The sequence below is a fragment of the Pieris brassicae genome, unplaced genomic scaffold (genome assembly GCF_905147105.1).
Source record: "Pieris brassicae unplaced genomic scaffold, ilPieBrab1.1, whole genome shotgun sequence".
Lineage (NCBI taxonomy): Eukaryota > Metazoa > Arthropoda > Insecta > Lepidoptera > Pieridae > Pieris > Pieris brassicae.
In genome coordinates, this window is record NW_025576235.1 from 12,501 (window position 1) to 29,559 (window position 17,059).

Sequence of the window (17,059 nt, forward strand, 5' to 3'; positions counted from 1 at the left end):
ACTCGATAGAGGATATCTCCCGGGCCATAAAAAACCAGAATAAAAACGTGACTGCGCACCTGGAGGAACGGGACTTAGAAATCACGGAAAAATATCGAAAGAAAGCTAGAAACCCTCTGGAGAGCCACGTGGTCCTGCAGGTCACGCCTAAATTATGGCAATCACTGACAACAGCTGGCAGGATACACGTGGACCTGCAGAGGGTCTGGGTAGAGGACCAATCCCCTCTGGTCCAGTGTACAATGTGTCTGGGATATGGACACACCCGTCGACACTGTAAGAATGAGACAGAGGTGTGCAGTCACTGCGGAGGAGCCCACATGAGGGCTGATTGCCAGATGCACAAGGAGGGGAAGCCTCCCAGCTGCGTTAATTGTAAAACAGTAAAAGGCAAAAACGCGGAGCACGGAGCCTTCAGCCAGAGCTGTCCAACCCGGCAGGGATGGGACAAAGCGGCAAGGCAAAGTTACGCGTATTGCTAAAAAGCCGAGGGCACAAATGAAAATACCGGCTTTCTCCTGGCACAAGCGAACCTAAGAAAAAAGAGAATCGCAATCCAGGAGTTTGTAAAAGAAGCGGGCGGTAGAAACGTAAAGATAGCACTACTCCAAGAACCGTACACAGGGGCCAGTAAACAGATGGCAGAAAGCCCTGTGTACAGAGTAGTGCAGTGCGTACCCACAGAAAAGAAACCGGTGAAGGCGGCGATACTTGTTTTCGACGAACACATCGAAGTCATACAAGACAAGACACTAATCACGGAAAACATAGTGGCTGCCGTCCTGAGAACGGACCAGTGGGAAATAGGGGTAATTTCTGTGTACTTTGAAGGCGATGAACCCATCGAACCATACCTCGAACAACTAGGAAGCGTCACGAAAAAGCTAAAAACCAAGATGGTGCTAATTGGAGGGGACGTGAACGCATGGAGTGAGTGGTGGGGGAGCCGAAACGAAGACGCACGAGGAAAGGAATTACGAGGGTTCCTTGATGAGGAAGGGCTGAGCATCCTAAATTGTGGCAACACACCCACCTTCGACACCGTACGAGGGGGCCGTAGATACACGAGTGCAGTTGATATCACCGTATGCACAACGGCTCTCCTCAGCAAGGTAACAAGATGGTGGGTTGATACTTCGATTACCAGTTCAGACCACAACACAATTTTTGTGACTACAGCCCTTCAAAAACCCCAAACGCACACACTACCAAAAACGACCCGCAAATACAATACGAAAAAAGCAGACTGGGAGGAATTCAAGAACAATGTAAGGGGACATGGCATAAGCACAGAAACCATTCAAGGACAGAACACAAAAGCCGGGGTCAACAACTTAGTAATGAGCTACATGAAATCAATTATAAATGCCGCTGAAAAATATATCCCCAAATATAAACAAAAAAGGAAACGCTTCGAACCACCCTGGTGGAACAAGGAAATAGAGGCCCTTAAGAAAGATATGACAAGGAAAAAGAAAAGGATCTCATACGCAGCTCCCAGGAGGAGAGAGTGCGTAATAACCGCCTACCTGGAGGCGAAAAAGACATATGAAGAGGAGATCGAGAGGGCCCAGAAGGAAGGGTGGAAAAAACTTTGCACGAAGCGAGAAGGGGAAAGCTTATGGGACAGGATATATAAAATAATAAGGAAGGCGGAAGGGATCAGGGAGGACACCACGCTGATAGAGAAGGGCATTTCGTTGAATTCAGAACAATCCGTGCAGCTGCTGGCCCAGAAATTCTTCCCGCCAGACAATTATGAGATGGATAATGATATCCATCGATTAACAAGAAAAGCAGTCGAGGAAATGACAAGCAGCCTGCGGGAAAGTAGTGCTGATGAAGTGCCAATTACAATGGCGGAGCTCATCGGCACTGCTCGAAGCTTCAACCCGAGGAAGGCCCCGGGGGCTGACGGACTCACCGCCGATATCTGCTGCGCAGCTATCACGGCGAACCCGGAGGTCCCCCTGGCCATCTTCAACAAATGCCTCGAAGTGGGATGCTTCCCTGATCTATGGAAGGAATGCACGATAGTGGTACTGAGGAAGCCAGGAAAGGAGGACTACGCGGCCGCCAAGTCATACCGTCCAATAGGCCTCCTGCCAGTCATGGGGAAGATACTAGAAAAGGTGATGATAAACAGAATTAGACACAGCCTACTCCCCAGGATGAGCAGGAGGCAGTATGGCTTTATGCCGGGAAAAAGCACGGAAGATGCCCTCTTCGATATCTTGACCAAAGCGAGGAGCCACATAAAAAACAAAGAAATAGTGTTGATGGTGTCGCTGGATATCGAGGGGGCTTTCGACAACGCTTGGTGGCCAGCGATCAAGTACCAACTGGCGAAGAAAGACTGTCCCAAGCAACTAAGGCTGGTAGTGGAAGACTACTTCAAAGGCAGGAGAGTGGTGGTCCGCTACGCAAACAGAGAGCATGTGAGGCAACCGGAAAAGGGATGCATCCAAGGCTCCATTAGCGGCCCCACTTTCTGGAACATCTTGCTCGACCCACTACTGGTCGAATTAGAAGAAGATGGGACATACGCACAGGCTTTCGCAGACGATGTGGTGCTGATGTTCAGCGGAACGGACACGCACTCCATCGAGAACCGAGCAAACGTTGCCCTCGAGTATGTGAGGAAGTGGGGTATCGAGAATAAGCTCAACTTCGCGCCACAAAAAACCAAAGCAATGGTCCTGACGCGAAGGTTGAAGTTCGATACCCCAAAAATTAGAATGAATGGACAGGATATTGTCATAGAGAAGGAAATTAAACTATTGGGATTGACTATAGACGAAGGGCTAACGTTTAACAAGCACGTGCAAAATGTCACGAGGAAAGCGGCAGATATACATAAAAAAGTAGCAAGAATGGCGAAGCTGGAATGGGGAATGACGGGAGACATGGTACACCAGGTATACCAAGCCGTCATAGAGCCGATAATTACATACGCGTCGGCAGCCTGGGCACCGACAGTTAAGAAACTGTGCACAAGGAAAAAGCTGGAGACGGTGCAGAGGGCATTTGCACAAAAAATTGCAAAGACATATAGGACGGCATCGCTAAATTCCGCGACGCTATTGGCGGGGATACTGCCCCTCGACCTCAGGGTGGAAGAAGCCGCCGCAATGTTTGAGGCCAGGAGGGGGTCGTCTCCGTTCTTACGCGAAGGAGACCGGATTGAGCGAGCCGTACCTGCAATAGAAGAACCCCATCCCGCGGAAAAACCGGAGATAAGCTTCGCCATCACCAATGACCCCGGCCAATTACAAAACGACGACACAACCATATCTATATATACGGACGGAAGCAAGACGGCGCGAGGAGTGGGAGCCGCCTGGACAAAATGGGAAAATGGCAAAGAGATTAAATGGAAAAAGATAAAGATGGCCCCCTACTGCACCGTCTATCAAGCAGAGCTGGCAGCTCTCGTTGGTGCAATAGGGGAGGCGGCGATGGGGGGTGCTAACGTGAACATCTGCAGCGACTCGAGGTCCTCGCTCGAGGCCATCGCGGGCGGACGCTCTCGAAATCCCCGAGTCGTCGAGATCCGCCGACACCTAGTGGAGAGCCGAAGAAACGGCCAAAATATAAAACTCCACTGGGTGAAGGCGCACGTCGGCACAGAGGGGAATGAGAGGGCGGACGAACTCGCGAGGGCCGCGGCGGATACCTCAAAGGTCAAAGCAGTCCACGTGGAGTACCCCCTATCGCACATCAAGAAGGAAGTGAGAAGGAAGACGCTAGAAGAGTGGGACCGGCGGTACAGAGAGGGAGTAAATGGAGGAACAACGAAACTGTTCTTCAGCAACATCACTGAGGCACACAAAAATATAAGAGAAAGAAGATTCAGTCCTGAGATGACACAGGTACTCACAGGCCATGGGCCCTTTGCAGGGTACCTGTGTCGTTTCAAACTGAAAGAATCGCCAGAATGCGAATGCGACAGTGGGGTGGAACAATCCATCCCTCACTTACTAACGGAGTGCCCGATTTTTGCCTCCTCCAGGTGCGACCTGGAACAAATAACTGGCATGTCGCTTAGTCTCCAGGGACTGCCCGACATGCTAGCTTGTCACGGGACGCACCTGGAGGCTTTTTGCCAAAAAATTACTAGACGAACAGTCAGGTTCAATAAAAGTATAGCCAGGGCGGGGACCGCGAGGCGGCCGGCGCCCACTTGCTAATGGGTATTATGAGAATACTCACGGACAAGTGAAATCCGCCCGCCTCGCGGGCCACGTCTCGCCATAGAAAGGACTGCAAAACATTAGAGTAAAAAATTAGATATAAGTAGGTTAAGCAAAGTCTGTGAAAATCTGTATTTAAATCCTAATAAAAATTGAGTTGTGTGTAAATTATTGTGAGGATGAATGACAGAAAAGAGGGAAGTTTAGCTTAGACAACGCCCCCGGCGATAAAGTAGCCGGGGAAGGTAGGCCTATTAGGTGTTATAAAAAAAAAAAAAAAAAAAAAAAAAAAAAAAAAAAAAAAAAAAAAAACCTAACCTAACCTAACCTAACCTAACCTAACCTAACCTAACCTAACCTAACCTAACCTAACCTAACCTAACCTAACCTAACCTAACCTAACCTAACCTAACCTAACCTAACCTAACCTAACCTAACCTAACCTAACCTAACCTAACCTAACCTAACCTAACCTAACCTAACCTAACCTAACCTAACCTAACCTAACCTAACCTAACCTAACCTAACCTAACCTAACCTAACCTAACCTAACCTAACCTAACCTAACCTAACCTAACCTAACCTAACCTAACCTAACCTAACCTAACCTAACCTAACCTAACCTAACCTAACCTAACCTAACCTAACCTAACCTAACCTAACCTAACCTAACCTAACCTAACCTAACCTAACCTAACCTAACCTAACCTAACCTAACCTAACCTAACCTAACCTAACCTAACCTAACCTAACCTAACCTAACCTAACCTAACCTAACCTAACCTAACCTAACCTAACCTAACCTAACCTAACCTAACCTAACCTAACCTAACCTAACCTAACCTAACCTAACCTAACCTAACCTAACCTAACCTAACCTAACCTAACCTAACCTAACCTAACCTAACCTAACCTAACCTAACCTAACCTAACCTAACCTAACCTAACCTAACCTAACCTAACCTAACCTAACCTAACCTAACCTAACCTAACCTAACCTAACCTAACCTAACCTAACCTAACCTAACCTAACCTAACCTAACCTAACCTAACCTAACCTAACCTAACCTAACCTAACCTAACCTAACCTAACCTAACCTAACCTAACCTAACCTAACCTAACCTAACCTAACCTAACCTAACCTAACCTAACCTAACCTAACCTAACCTAACCTAACCTAACCTAACCTAACCTAACCTAACCTAACCTAACCTAACCTAACCTAACCTAACCTAACCTAACCTAACCTAACCTAACCTAACCTAACCTAACCTAACCTAACCTAACCTAACCTAACCTAACCTAACCTAACCTAACCTAACCTAACCTAACCTAACCTAACCTAACCTAACCTAACCTAACCTAACCTAACCTAACCTAACCTAACCTAACCTAACCTAACCTAACCTAACCTAACCTAACCTAACCTAACCTAACCTAACCTAACCTAACCTAACCTAACCTAACCTAACCTAACCTAACCATTACTGGATTGAAAATTTTAAAATAAATTACTGACTCGGCTACTACCCCTTTTGGGAGTAGACCTTTGGATAAGTTTTATAGTAATTTAAAAAACTGTTTTTTTTAAAAATTATTCTTCTTATTTATTTATTGACTCGGCTATCACCCTATTGGGGATAGACCTTAGGTTAAGTTATAGAATAATCAATAATTGTATATAAATATTTTATTATATTATCGACGCGGCTACTACCCTATTGGGAGTAGACCTTAGGCTAAACAGCTATTGAACTTAATTAAATTTTAAAAAACCGACTACACCTAATAGGCAAAATGCTGGGTCTCCGCACACCACCCAAAAGCCAGACATCGGCGCCTGGCATTAGGCGCAGCATTGATAAATGGGAGGAGGCCTCCAGCCAAGTCCCAAAGGTGGTAAAAGAGGCTCCCCTGGTGGGTGCGAGTGGAGGGGGAAAGTCTCCTACTCCCGCACAAACCAGGGAAAAAGAAGCCAAAAACTGCTACCTCAAGGCAATGGCGCACCTGGCGGAATCCAGGAATATAAAGACTGATATTAAAACAGGAGTACAGTCAGCAGTAAAGCGGCTGTACCAGATAGTAAAGGAGGCCGAAGAGGAACTAATGAGAAACCCAAATAAAGGAACACCAAAAAATAAAAATGACAAAAAATCAGAAGCAAACGATAGGCTAGAAAAACAGATAGAGAAAATGGAAACAGAAAACAGAAAACTGGAAAAGCTGAGAATAGATATGGAGCATCTGGCAATGAAAAACAACGAAAGCATCCTGTCCGAGATTAGAAAAGAGTTCGAACAAAAAGAAAAGAAGGAAATAGAAAGGCAAAACAAACTGGAAAGCAAAATGAAGTCGTATGCAGAAGCGACCAAAGAAAATCTCGGTCAGGATCAACACGGAAAAGACGGCCCGGGACGACAAAAACCAAGACGAACGCTGCACTCTGTCGTTGTGGCGCCAAAGAGTGCGACCGACACGGCAGAGGAAACAATGCAAAACATCCGGCACCTGCTGAATGCAAAGGACGAAGGCTGGCAGGTGGAAAACATAAGGAGAGCCAGAGATGGGAAGGTGATAATGGGCTGCAGGACGGAGGAAGAAAGGAACAAACTAAAAGAAAAGCTAGGGGAACAAATGACAGTGAAGGACACACAAAACAAAAAACCCTTAGTAAGAGTGAAAAATCTCCTGTCCTGCAACTCGATAGAGGATATCTCCCGGGCCATAAAAAACCAGAATAAAAACGTGACTGCGCACCTGGAGGAACGGGACTTAGAAATCACGGAAAAATATCGAAAGAAAGCTAGAAACCCTCTGGAGAGCCACGTGGTCCTGCAGGTCACGCCTAAATTATGGCAATCACTGACAACAGCTGGCAGGATACACGTGGACCTGCAGAGGGTCTGGGTAGAGGACCAATCCCCTCTGGTCCAGTGTACAATGTGTCTGGGATATGGACACACCCGTCGACACTGTAAGAATGAGACAGAGGTGTGCAGTCACTGCGGAGGAGCCCACATGAGGGCTGATTGCCAGATGCACAAGGAGGGGAAGCCTCCCAGCTGCGTTAATTGTAAAACAGTAAAAGGCAAAAACGCGGAGCACGGAGCCTTCAGCCAGAGCTGTCCAACCCGGCAGGGATGGGACAAAGCGGCAAGGCAAAGTTACGCGTATTGCTAAAAAGCCGAGGGCACAAATGAAAATACCGGCTTTCTCCTGGCACAAGCGAACCTAAGAAAAAAGAGAATCGCAATCCAGGAGTTTGTAAAAGAAGCGGGCGGTAGAAACGTAAAGATAGCACTACTCCAAGAACCGTACACAGGGGCCAGTAAACAGATGGCAGAAAGCCCTGTGTACAGAGTAGTGCAGTGCGTACCCACAGAAAAGAAACCGGTGAAGGCGGCGATACTTGTTTTCGACGAACACATCGAAGTCATACAAGACAAGACACTAATCACGGAAAACATAGTGGCTGCCGTCCTGAGAACGGACCAGTGGGAAATAGGGGTAATTTCTGTGTACTTTGAAGGCGATGAACCCATCGAACCATACCTCGAACAACTAGGAAGCGTCACGAAAAAGCTAAAAACCAAGATGGTGCTAATTGGAGGGGACGTGAACGCATGGAGTGAGTGGTGGGGGAGCCGAAACGAAGACGCACGAGGAAAGGAATTACGAGGGTTCCTTGATGAGGAAGGGCTGAGCATCCTAAATTGTGGCAACACACCCACCTTCGACACCGTACGAGGGGGCCGTAGATACACGAGTGCAGTTGATATCACCGTATGCACAACGGCTCTCCTCAGCAAGGTAACAAGATGGTGGGTTGATACTTCGATTACCAGTTCAGACCACAACACAATTTTTGTGACTACAGCCCTTCAAAAACCCCAAACGCACACACTACCAAAAACGACCCGCAAATACAATACGAAAAAAGCAGACTGGGAGGAATTCAAGAACAATGTAAGGGGACATGGCATAAGCACAGAAACCATTCAAGGACAGAACACAAAAGCCGGGGTCAACAACTTAGTAATGAGCTACATGAAATCAATTATAAATGCCGCTGAAAAATATATCCCCAAATATAAACAAAAAAGGAAACGCTTCGAACCACCCTGGTGGAACAAGGAAATAGAGGCCCTTAAGAAAGATATGACAAGGAAAAAGAAAAGGATCTCATACGCAGCTCCCAGGAGGAGAGAGTGCGTAATAACCGCCTACCTGGAGGCGAAAAAGACATATGAAGAGGAGATCGAGAGGGCCCAGAAGGAAGGGTGGAAAAAACTTTGCACGAAGCGAGAAGGGGAAAGCTTATGGGACAGGATATATAAAATAATAAGGAAGGCGGAAGGGATCAGGGAGGACACCACGCTGATAGAGAAGGGCATTTCGTTGAATTCAGAACAATCCGTGCAGCTGCTGGCCCAGAAATTCTTCCCGCCAGACAATTATGAGATGGATAATGATATCCATCGATTAACAAGAAAAGCAGTCGAGGAAATGACAAGCAGCCTGCGGGAAAGTAGTGCTGATGAAGTGCCAATTACAATGGCGGAGCTCATCGGCACTGCTCGAAGCTTCAACCCGAGGAAGGCCCCGGGGGCTGACGGACTCACCGCCGATATCTGCTGCGCAGCTATCACGGCGAACCCGGAGGTCCCCCTGGCCATCTTCAACAAATGCCTCGAAGTGGGATGCTTCCCTGATCTATGGAAGGAATGCACGATAGTGGTACTGAGGAAGCCAGGAAAGGAGGACTACGCGGCCGCCAAGTCATACCGTCCAATAGGCCTCCTGCCAGTCATGGGGAAGATACTAGAAAAGGTGATGATAAACAGAATTAGACACAGCCTACTCCCCAGGATGAGCAGGAGGCAGTATGGCTTTATGCCGGGAAAAAGCACGGAAGATGCCCTCTTCGATATCTTGACCAAAGCGAGGAGCCACATAAAAAACAAAGAAATAGTGTTGATGGTGTCGCTGGATATCGAGGGGGCTTTCGACAACGCTTGGTGGCCAGCGATCAAGTACCAACTGGCGAAGAAAGACTGTCCCAAGCAACTAAGGCTGGTAGTGGAAGACTACTTCAAAGGCAGGAGAGTGGTGGTCCGCTACGCAAACAGAGAGCATGTGAGGCAACCGGAAAAGGGATGCATCCAAGGCTCGATTAGCGGCCCCACTTTCTGGAACATCTTGCTCGACCCACTACTGGTCGAATTAGAAGAAGATGGGACATACGCACAGGCTTTCGCAGACGATGTGGTGCTGATGTTCAGCGGAACGGACACGCACTCCATCGAGAACCGAGCAAACGTTGCCCTCGAGTATGTGAGGAAGTGGGGTATCGAGAATAAGCTCAACTTCGCGCCACAAAAAACCAAAGCAATGGTCCTGACGCGAAGGTTGAAGTTCGATACCCCAAAAATTAGAATGAATGGACAGGATATTGTCATAGAGAAGGAAATTAAACTATTGGGATTGACTATAGACGAAGGGCTAACGTTTAACAAGCACGTGCAAAATGTCACGAGGAAAGCGGCAGATATACATAAAAAAGTAGCAAGAATGGCGAAGCTGGAATGGGGAATGACGGGAGACATGGTACACCAGGTATACCAAGCCGTCATAGAGCCGATAATTACATACGCGTCGGCAGCCTGGGCACCGACAGTTAAGAAACTGTGCACAAGGAAAAAGCTGGAGACGGTGCAGAGGGCATTTGCACAAAAAATTGCAAAGACATATAGGACGGCATCGCTAAATTCCGCGACGCTATTGGCGGGGATACTGCCCCTCGACCTCAGGGTGGAAGAAGCCGCCGCAATGTTTGAGGCCAGGAGGGGGTCGTCTCCGTTCTTACGCGAAGGAGACCGGATTGAGCGAGCCGTACCTGCAATAGAAGAACCCCATCCCGCGGAAAAACCGGAAATAAGCTTCGCCATCACCAATGACCCCGGCCAATTACAAAACGACGACACAACCATATCTATATATACGGACGGAAGCAAGACGGAGCGAGGAGTGGGAGCCGCCTGGTCAAAATGGGAAAATGGCAAAGAGATTAAATGGAAAAAGATAAAGATGGCCCCCTACTGCACCGTCTATCAAGCAGAGCTGGCAGCTCTCGTTGGTGCAATAGGGGAGGCGGCGATGGGGGGTACTAACGTGAACATCTGCAGCGACTCGAGGTCCTCGCTCGAGGCCATCGCGGGCGGACGCTCTCGAAATCCCCGAGTCGTCGAGATCCGCCGACACCTAGTGGAGAGCCGAAGAAACGGCCAAAATATAAAACTCCACTGGGTGAAGGCGCACGTCGGCACAGAGGGGAATGAGAGGGCGGACGAACTCGCGAGGGCCGCGGCGGATACCTCAAAGGTCAAAGCAGTCCACGTGGAGTACCCCCTATCGCACATCAAGAAGGAAGTGAGAAGGAAGACGCTAGAAGAGTGGGACCGGCGGTACAGAGAGGGAGTAAATGGAGGAACAACGAAACTGTTCTTCAGCAACATCACTGAGGCACACAAAAATATAAGAGAAAGAAGATTCAGTCCTGAGATGACACAGGTACTCACAGGCCATGGGCCCTTTGCAGGGTACCTGTGTCGTTTCAAACTGAAAGAATCGCCAGAATGCGAATGCGACAGTGGGGTGGAACAATCCATCCCTCACTTACTAACGGAGTGCCCGATTTTTGCCTCCTCCAGGTGCGACCTGGAACAAATGACTGGCATGTCGCTTAGTCTCCAGGGACTGCCCGACATGCTAGCTTGTCACAGGACGCACCTGGAGGCTTTTTGCCAAAAAATTACTAGACGAACAGTCAGGTTCAATAAAAGTAAAGCCAGGGCGGGGACCGCGAGGCGGCCGGCGCCCACTTGCTAATGGGTATTATGAGAATACTCACGGACAAGTGAAATCCGCCCGCCTCGCGGGCCACGTCTCGCCATAGAAAGGACTGCAAAACATTAGAGTAAAAAATTAGATATAAGTAGGTTAAGCAAAGTCTGTGAAAATCTGTATTTAAATCCTAATAAAAATTGAGTTGTGTGTAAATTATTGTGAGGATGAATGACAGAAAAGAGGGAAGTTTAGCTTAGACAACGCCCCCGGCGATAAAGTAGCCGGGGAAGGTAGGCCTATTAGGTGTTATAAAAAAAAAAAAAAAAAAAAAAAAAAAAAACCTAACCTAACCGTCAGAATCGGCCACGAAATAGTATCGCTCCGGCTCAAAAAATCCTATAAATAGGTTTTTTGTCGAATATCAAAAAGTGCCATACGTCATCTTGTGCAATTCGGGACGGCGAATTTAGTGATATCAAGGATTTCGTGAAAAAAGTTCAAAAAAGTGATAAAAAAGTGCAAAAACACTAAAAGTGTAAAAAATTTCACATAAAAGTGCGTGCGGCGTCGGAACCAGATCGGACACCCCCACTTTAAAAAATACGATCATACGCGTCTTTTGATACCTAGGTCAAAATTTTTGACTGAGGAAAAAGGGGAGAAAACTTAGGAAAATAGAAAAAGCACGTGGCACGTGCTCAGGGAAAACGAACTTTCCCCCACACATGTTGCATATCACCAGAAGCGTATTGTGTAGCCCAATTCAAATATGCAATTAGTTTGAAAATTGGTTCAGTGGAAAAAATTTGGCAGCAAAAAGAAAAATATAACCTATACAAAAAATAGAAAATAAATAATAACACAAAAAGTAAAGCGACAACCCCTAAATCAAAAATCATCAAAAGGTGCAGCTCTTCATTCTGCACCGTTTGAGGGGTCGCAAAAATTTTTACAAGCAGGATTTATATTTTTAAAGTCAAAAATAATAAAAACCACGTGGCACGTGGTCACCGATTCCGTTCGATCCGCCGAGCAAGCTACATATCACCGGAAAGCTCTCATCAAGCCCATCAAAACGACGCCTCAAGAAAGAAAAAAGGTCAAGGCATCGCGGAGTTTTGGCGCCGGGAAGACTTCTACTGAAAAATCGGGAATAACTCGGGAACGGTTGGTTTTTTCGCGTTTTAAAGGCCAGACCAATATATTAATATATATTAATATATATATATATTGTTAACGTTATATTTTAATGCAATATATTAATATATATTAATATATTGCATTTGTCCGCCTGGTCCGCCCCTACCAGGATCTAAATTCAAAATTTTTAAATTCGAAATTTTCAAAATTTATCAAAATATTCCAAAACTTTAGAAATATTAAAAATCTTTGGCTCTAAATATCTCGAAAACGGTGCATTTTTCGCAAATTTTGACAGCAGCCTTGTATACGTAGTATACGTATACTTAGCGAGTTCGGACAAATTAGGAGAATACATACATATAAAAAACGCACCGCATCTAAGGACACGTCCGCCTGATCACCCACCACAAAACACTACATAGGTGCGACGGCTCAATCGACTCCACTCAAAAAGTTGATTCATTTGATAACCACCGCACCTGTTTACACACACACAACCGCGACCTACACACACACACACACACACACACAAAAACACAAAGTGTGACGGCTCTTTTAACTCCTCTCGAGGAGGAGAATTAGCCTATGCTAACCCCTCAATAGTAGGGAGACACACACCTATCAGCGGACGATCCAGCGCGCGAAATATTTATCTAAAGTGAACCAGCCCTTCCCGAGGATACGAAATAAATCCTTAAAGCCCTATATATACCTGACTGTGATTAAAATATTTTTATCGACTGCCTTTTCCCCTTTTGGGAAAAGACACTAGCTTTAAGTCAAGTTAAGTAAGTTAAGCAATAAACTATCGACATAACTTTCCCCTATTGGGAATCGTTATATAATACTTACAAAATTTGACAAATTGACGGCTGCCACCCCTTTTGGGGACAGACCCTTCGTATTAAATATTGCAAATTGTACTGACTCGGCTATCACCCTATTGGGGATAGACCCTTAATATAACTGGTGCCATTTGTGACAGTCTGCAAACCCTTTTGGGAGTAGGCTATAGCTTTAAGACCTATATATCGAAATTATAAATATAATCAAAATCGACAAACTTATAACTATATGCTTTTGTAAATATACAAGACATATTATATTAATTGTATTATAACACTGACACACTACAGCCTACTAACACGTAAAATAAAACATAACAAAAATGTTCGGTATACGTACTCCAACAAAGGTCACCACCCCGACACCCCAAGCGATTGAAAGAGAGGAAAGAGAAGTACTGGCCCCTGTACAGCCACAAACTCCGACCTTAATACCAGCGGTGAGAAAAAGCATCGGAGAGCTGGAAGCGGCTATAGCTCAGAGCGCAGAAGGGCTGAAAAAGCAAAAGTCATATAAAAACAGACTTACGGAAGCCGCAGCAGTGCAGCAGAGCGCTCTCCTTCAGCTTGACGCCGCCCGAAATCTCAAAGGTGAAATAAAGGCAGCGGTTACCTCGGCAGTAAAAAGACTCTACGAACTAGTCAAAGAGGCCGATTCGCAAACAAAGGAAGGAAAGGACAAGAGGAAGGAAAAGGAACGGGGGAGCGAGGAGGGGCTAGAAAAGGAGAAAGACAAAAACAAAACATACAACATAGACACCACACCGCAAGCCAAAATGTATCAAATGGACGAACACCTTAAGCGGCTGGAAAAAGAAACTAAAAAGCTGGAAGACATAAGCAAACTACTCCAAGATAATATAAAACAAAATAAAAGAAAACCAGACGCCATCCTAGAAGATCAAAGAGGGCAGAAGATTCTCTGTCACGTCGAGGAAAACGCAAGGAAGCTCGAAGAAATTAAAGAAAAGATGGGAGAACAAGAGCTAAAAGAAATTAAAATGCTCCTAGAAACTCAAATTGAGAAAACTGACGAAAGAGACCGAAATATCGAGGAAAGAACGTATGCTAACGTCGTGGCATCAAACAGCAACACAGTGCAAAGGCAACAACCATTCACCACCAGTAACAACCAGAACCGCACAAATCACCCCCTCACATACAAGCCAAAAACACACAAGCTAGTAGTAAAGTCCAACAGCCAAGAAACGAACTCGGAGATCTACGAAAGGATACGCTCGACAGTAGACCCGAAAACTACTGGACTTCGGTTGGATACTATCCGGAAAACCAAAGATCAGAAAGTGATAGTGGGGTGCCGAGAAGAAGAACAAATAAAAGAGCTCACCGAGAGATTGCTAAGGGACAAAACACTAACAGTGGAAACCTTAAAATATAAGGATCCGCTGGTTATGTTGAGGGGCGTTCTGCAAATCCACACTGACGAGGATTTAATCCAACTTATAGGGGCGCAGAACAAGCAAATGTTCTCAGGGATCAAAGAGGAGGAACAAAGAATAACCGTCAAAAGACGCAGAACAGCAAGAAACCCTCACCTGCAGAACGTTATACTACAAGTGTCCCCTATGATATGGAAAAGAATGGTGGAGGCCGGAAGAGTGCATGTTGAACTCCAGAGAGTGGTGGTCCACGACCAGTCACCATTAATACAATGCACAAACTGCCTAGGATATGGTCACACGCGAAAATATTGTGAAAACACCAAAGAGGTCTGCGCACACTGTGGGGAGGAACACAAAAAGATGGACTGTCAAAAACACAAAACAGGACACCCCCCCATGTGCGTTAACTGTACCACGTCAAATATCAAAGCGGACCACAACGCTTTCGATACCGACTGTCCTACGAGAGCGAGATGGGAGGCACTGGCGAGAGCGACGGTAGCATACTGCTAAGGGCACCAACGGCAAACAAGACATCTATTTAATGTGCCAGGCAAACCTCCAACGAAAGGAACTGGCCCAAAACGAATTAAGGATTGAGGCCAAAAACAGAGGCATACTTGCTGCTCTCGTCCAGGAACCATACACTGGCTCTGAAGGGAGGGTTAAGCAACAGTCAGGAGTCAGAGTATATCAACACGAGCAAGCAGGAGCCACCGTGACAAAGGCTGCGATTTTCGTCTTTGACGAGAACATTGAGGTAATCCAATTTCTGGAATTGACATCGCCAAACGTGGTAGTAGTGATGCTACGCACGGAGGCATGGGAGATCACCCTGGTATCCCTCTACCTTGAGCCAGAACCCAAAGATGTCCAGCCTCACATAGACCAGATACAGAAAATATGCAGCAAGATTAAAAAGAGTGTACTTCTGGCCGGCGACGTCAATGCAAAAAGTCCGTGGTGGTGCAGCCCCATAGTCGACCACAGAGGCGACCTCATAGCAGAAACCCTCCACAGTATGAACTTTGAAATACTAAACAACAGTAACATACCAACTTACGACACTGTGAGGGGTGGGAAAATGTTCAAAAGCCACGTGGACATCACCGCATGCACCACGGACCTATTAGCGGTAATAGACGACTGGAGGGTGGAGGAAGGATTGGTGAGCTCCGACCATAACGCAATCACGTTCAAGGTAATGCTCGAAAGATCGAAAGGAAGGACAATAGAAAGAACCACTAGAAAATACAATACTAGAAAAGCAAACTGGTTCCTCTTTGAACGGCGACTGACTGAGCTCCTGGAAGAAGCCAAAATAAACATAGGAGAAATCAACAAGATAAGCAACAAGAAACAGCTAGAGGAAATGGTAGCAAAATACTCTGAAGCAGCGATCGTAGCCACAAAAGAAGCCGTTCCAGAGATAAAGAAGAGATCCTCCAATACACTACCTTGGTGGAATGAGGAGCTGGAAAAAAGAAGGAAAATGGTCAGAACAAAGAAAAGACGCATAAGATGCGCGGCACAAGCTCGTAGGGACAAAGTTGTACAAGAATACCTAAAAGAAAAAGAGGAGTATGAAAAAATGGCCATGGAAGCGAGGACGGAGATCTGGCGCAAATTCTGTACAAAGCAGGAAAGAGAGGGAATGTGGCAGGGGATTTACAGAGTGTTAAACCAAACAACAAGAAGAGCAGAGGATATCCCTCTCGTTGTAAATGACAAACACCACAACCCCAAAGAATCTGCCACGCTTCTCGCCGAGACATTCTACCCCCCGGACGAACCAAGAGAGGACACAGAAGAACAGAGACGTTTACGAGCAGACGCGGAGAGAGTTAACGACGGGACGAGCAATAATGATATTCATGACCCACCGTTTACACTCTTCGAATTAAAAAGAGCAGTAAACAGCTTCAACCCTAAAAAGGCACCGGGCGGGGACGGTCTCACAGCAGATATTTGCCAAAGAGCCATCACAAGCCAACCCGAAATCTTCCGAGCAATACTAAACAAAGCCCTGGAGACTGGATCTTTTCCGAGACCGTGGAAGGAGGCGACAGTGGTGATTCTACGGAAACCCGGTAAAACCAAATACACAGAACCAAAATCTTACAGACCCATTGGCCTCCTCCCTGTAATGGGAAAGATCTACGAAAAGATGCTGGTCGAAAGACTTAAGTGGCACCTTGTGCCAAAGCTGTCGAAGAGACAGTATGGTTTCATCCCACAGCGAAGTACCGAGGACGCCCTCTATACCCTCATGAATCGAGTACACAAAAACCTAAAAGGGAAACAAATAACACTCATCATCTCGCTGGACATAGAGGGCGCCTTCGACAATGCCTGGTGGCCCAAAATACGCATGCGCCTTGCCGAAAAAAGATGTCCCATTAATCTAAGAAAAGTGTACGACGACTATCTCCAGGATCGTAAAGTTAAGCTTCGGTACGCTGGGGAAGAAGTCGAACGATTCACCACAAAGGGATGCGTGCAAGGATCTATAAGCGGACCCCTGCTCTGGAACGTCATACTGGACCCGATACTGGAGCAAATGTCCGACAACAATATATATTGTCAGGCATTTGCTGACGACGTGCTGGTGATAGTGGAGGGTGACAG

General features: G+C 46.4%; 2 protein-coding genes across 2 annotated transcripts in view; both read left to right on the plus strand.

Annotated features, from left to right (window-relative positions):
• The window catches only part of LOC123719859, a 2,618-nt gene extending 700 nt beyond the window's left edge, over window positions 1-1,918 (plus strand). Inside the window, exon 1 of the mRNA XM_045676227.1 lies at window positions 1-1,918. This exon is cut by the window's left edge and continues 700 nt beyond it. Within this exon, the coding sequence (XP_045532183.1) occupies window positions 1-482 (482 nt within the window). The 3' untranslated portion in view covers window positions 483-1,918.
• Window positions 1,919-3,389: 1,471 nt separating this feature from the next.
• LOC123719858 lies at window positions 3,390-4,190 on the plus strand. Its single transcript, XM_045676226.1, has one exon. It carries the CDS (start codon window positions 3,390-3,392, stop codon window positions 4,188-4,190), a length of 801 nt encoding a protein of 266 aa, XP_045532182.1.
• Window positions 4,191-17,059: the final 12,869 nt, after the last annotated feature.

Excerpts from the sequence above, each read along its gene's own strand:
- LOC123719858 (XM_045676226.1), top strand. The coding sequence starts at position 3,390 with ATGGCCCCCTACTGCACCGTCTATCAAGCAGAGCTGGCAGCTCTCGTT.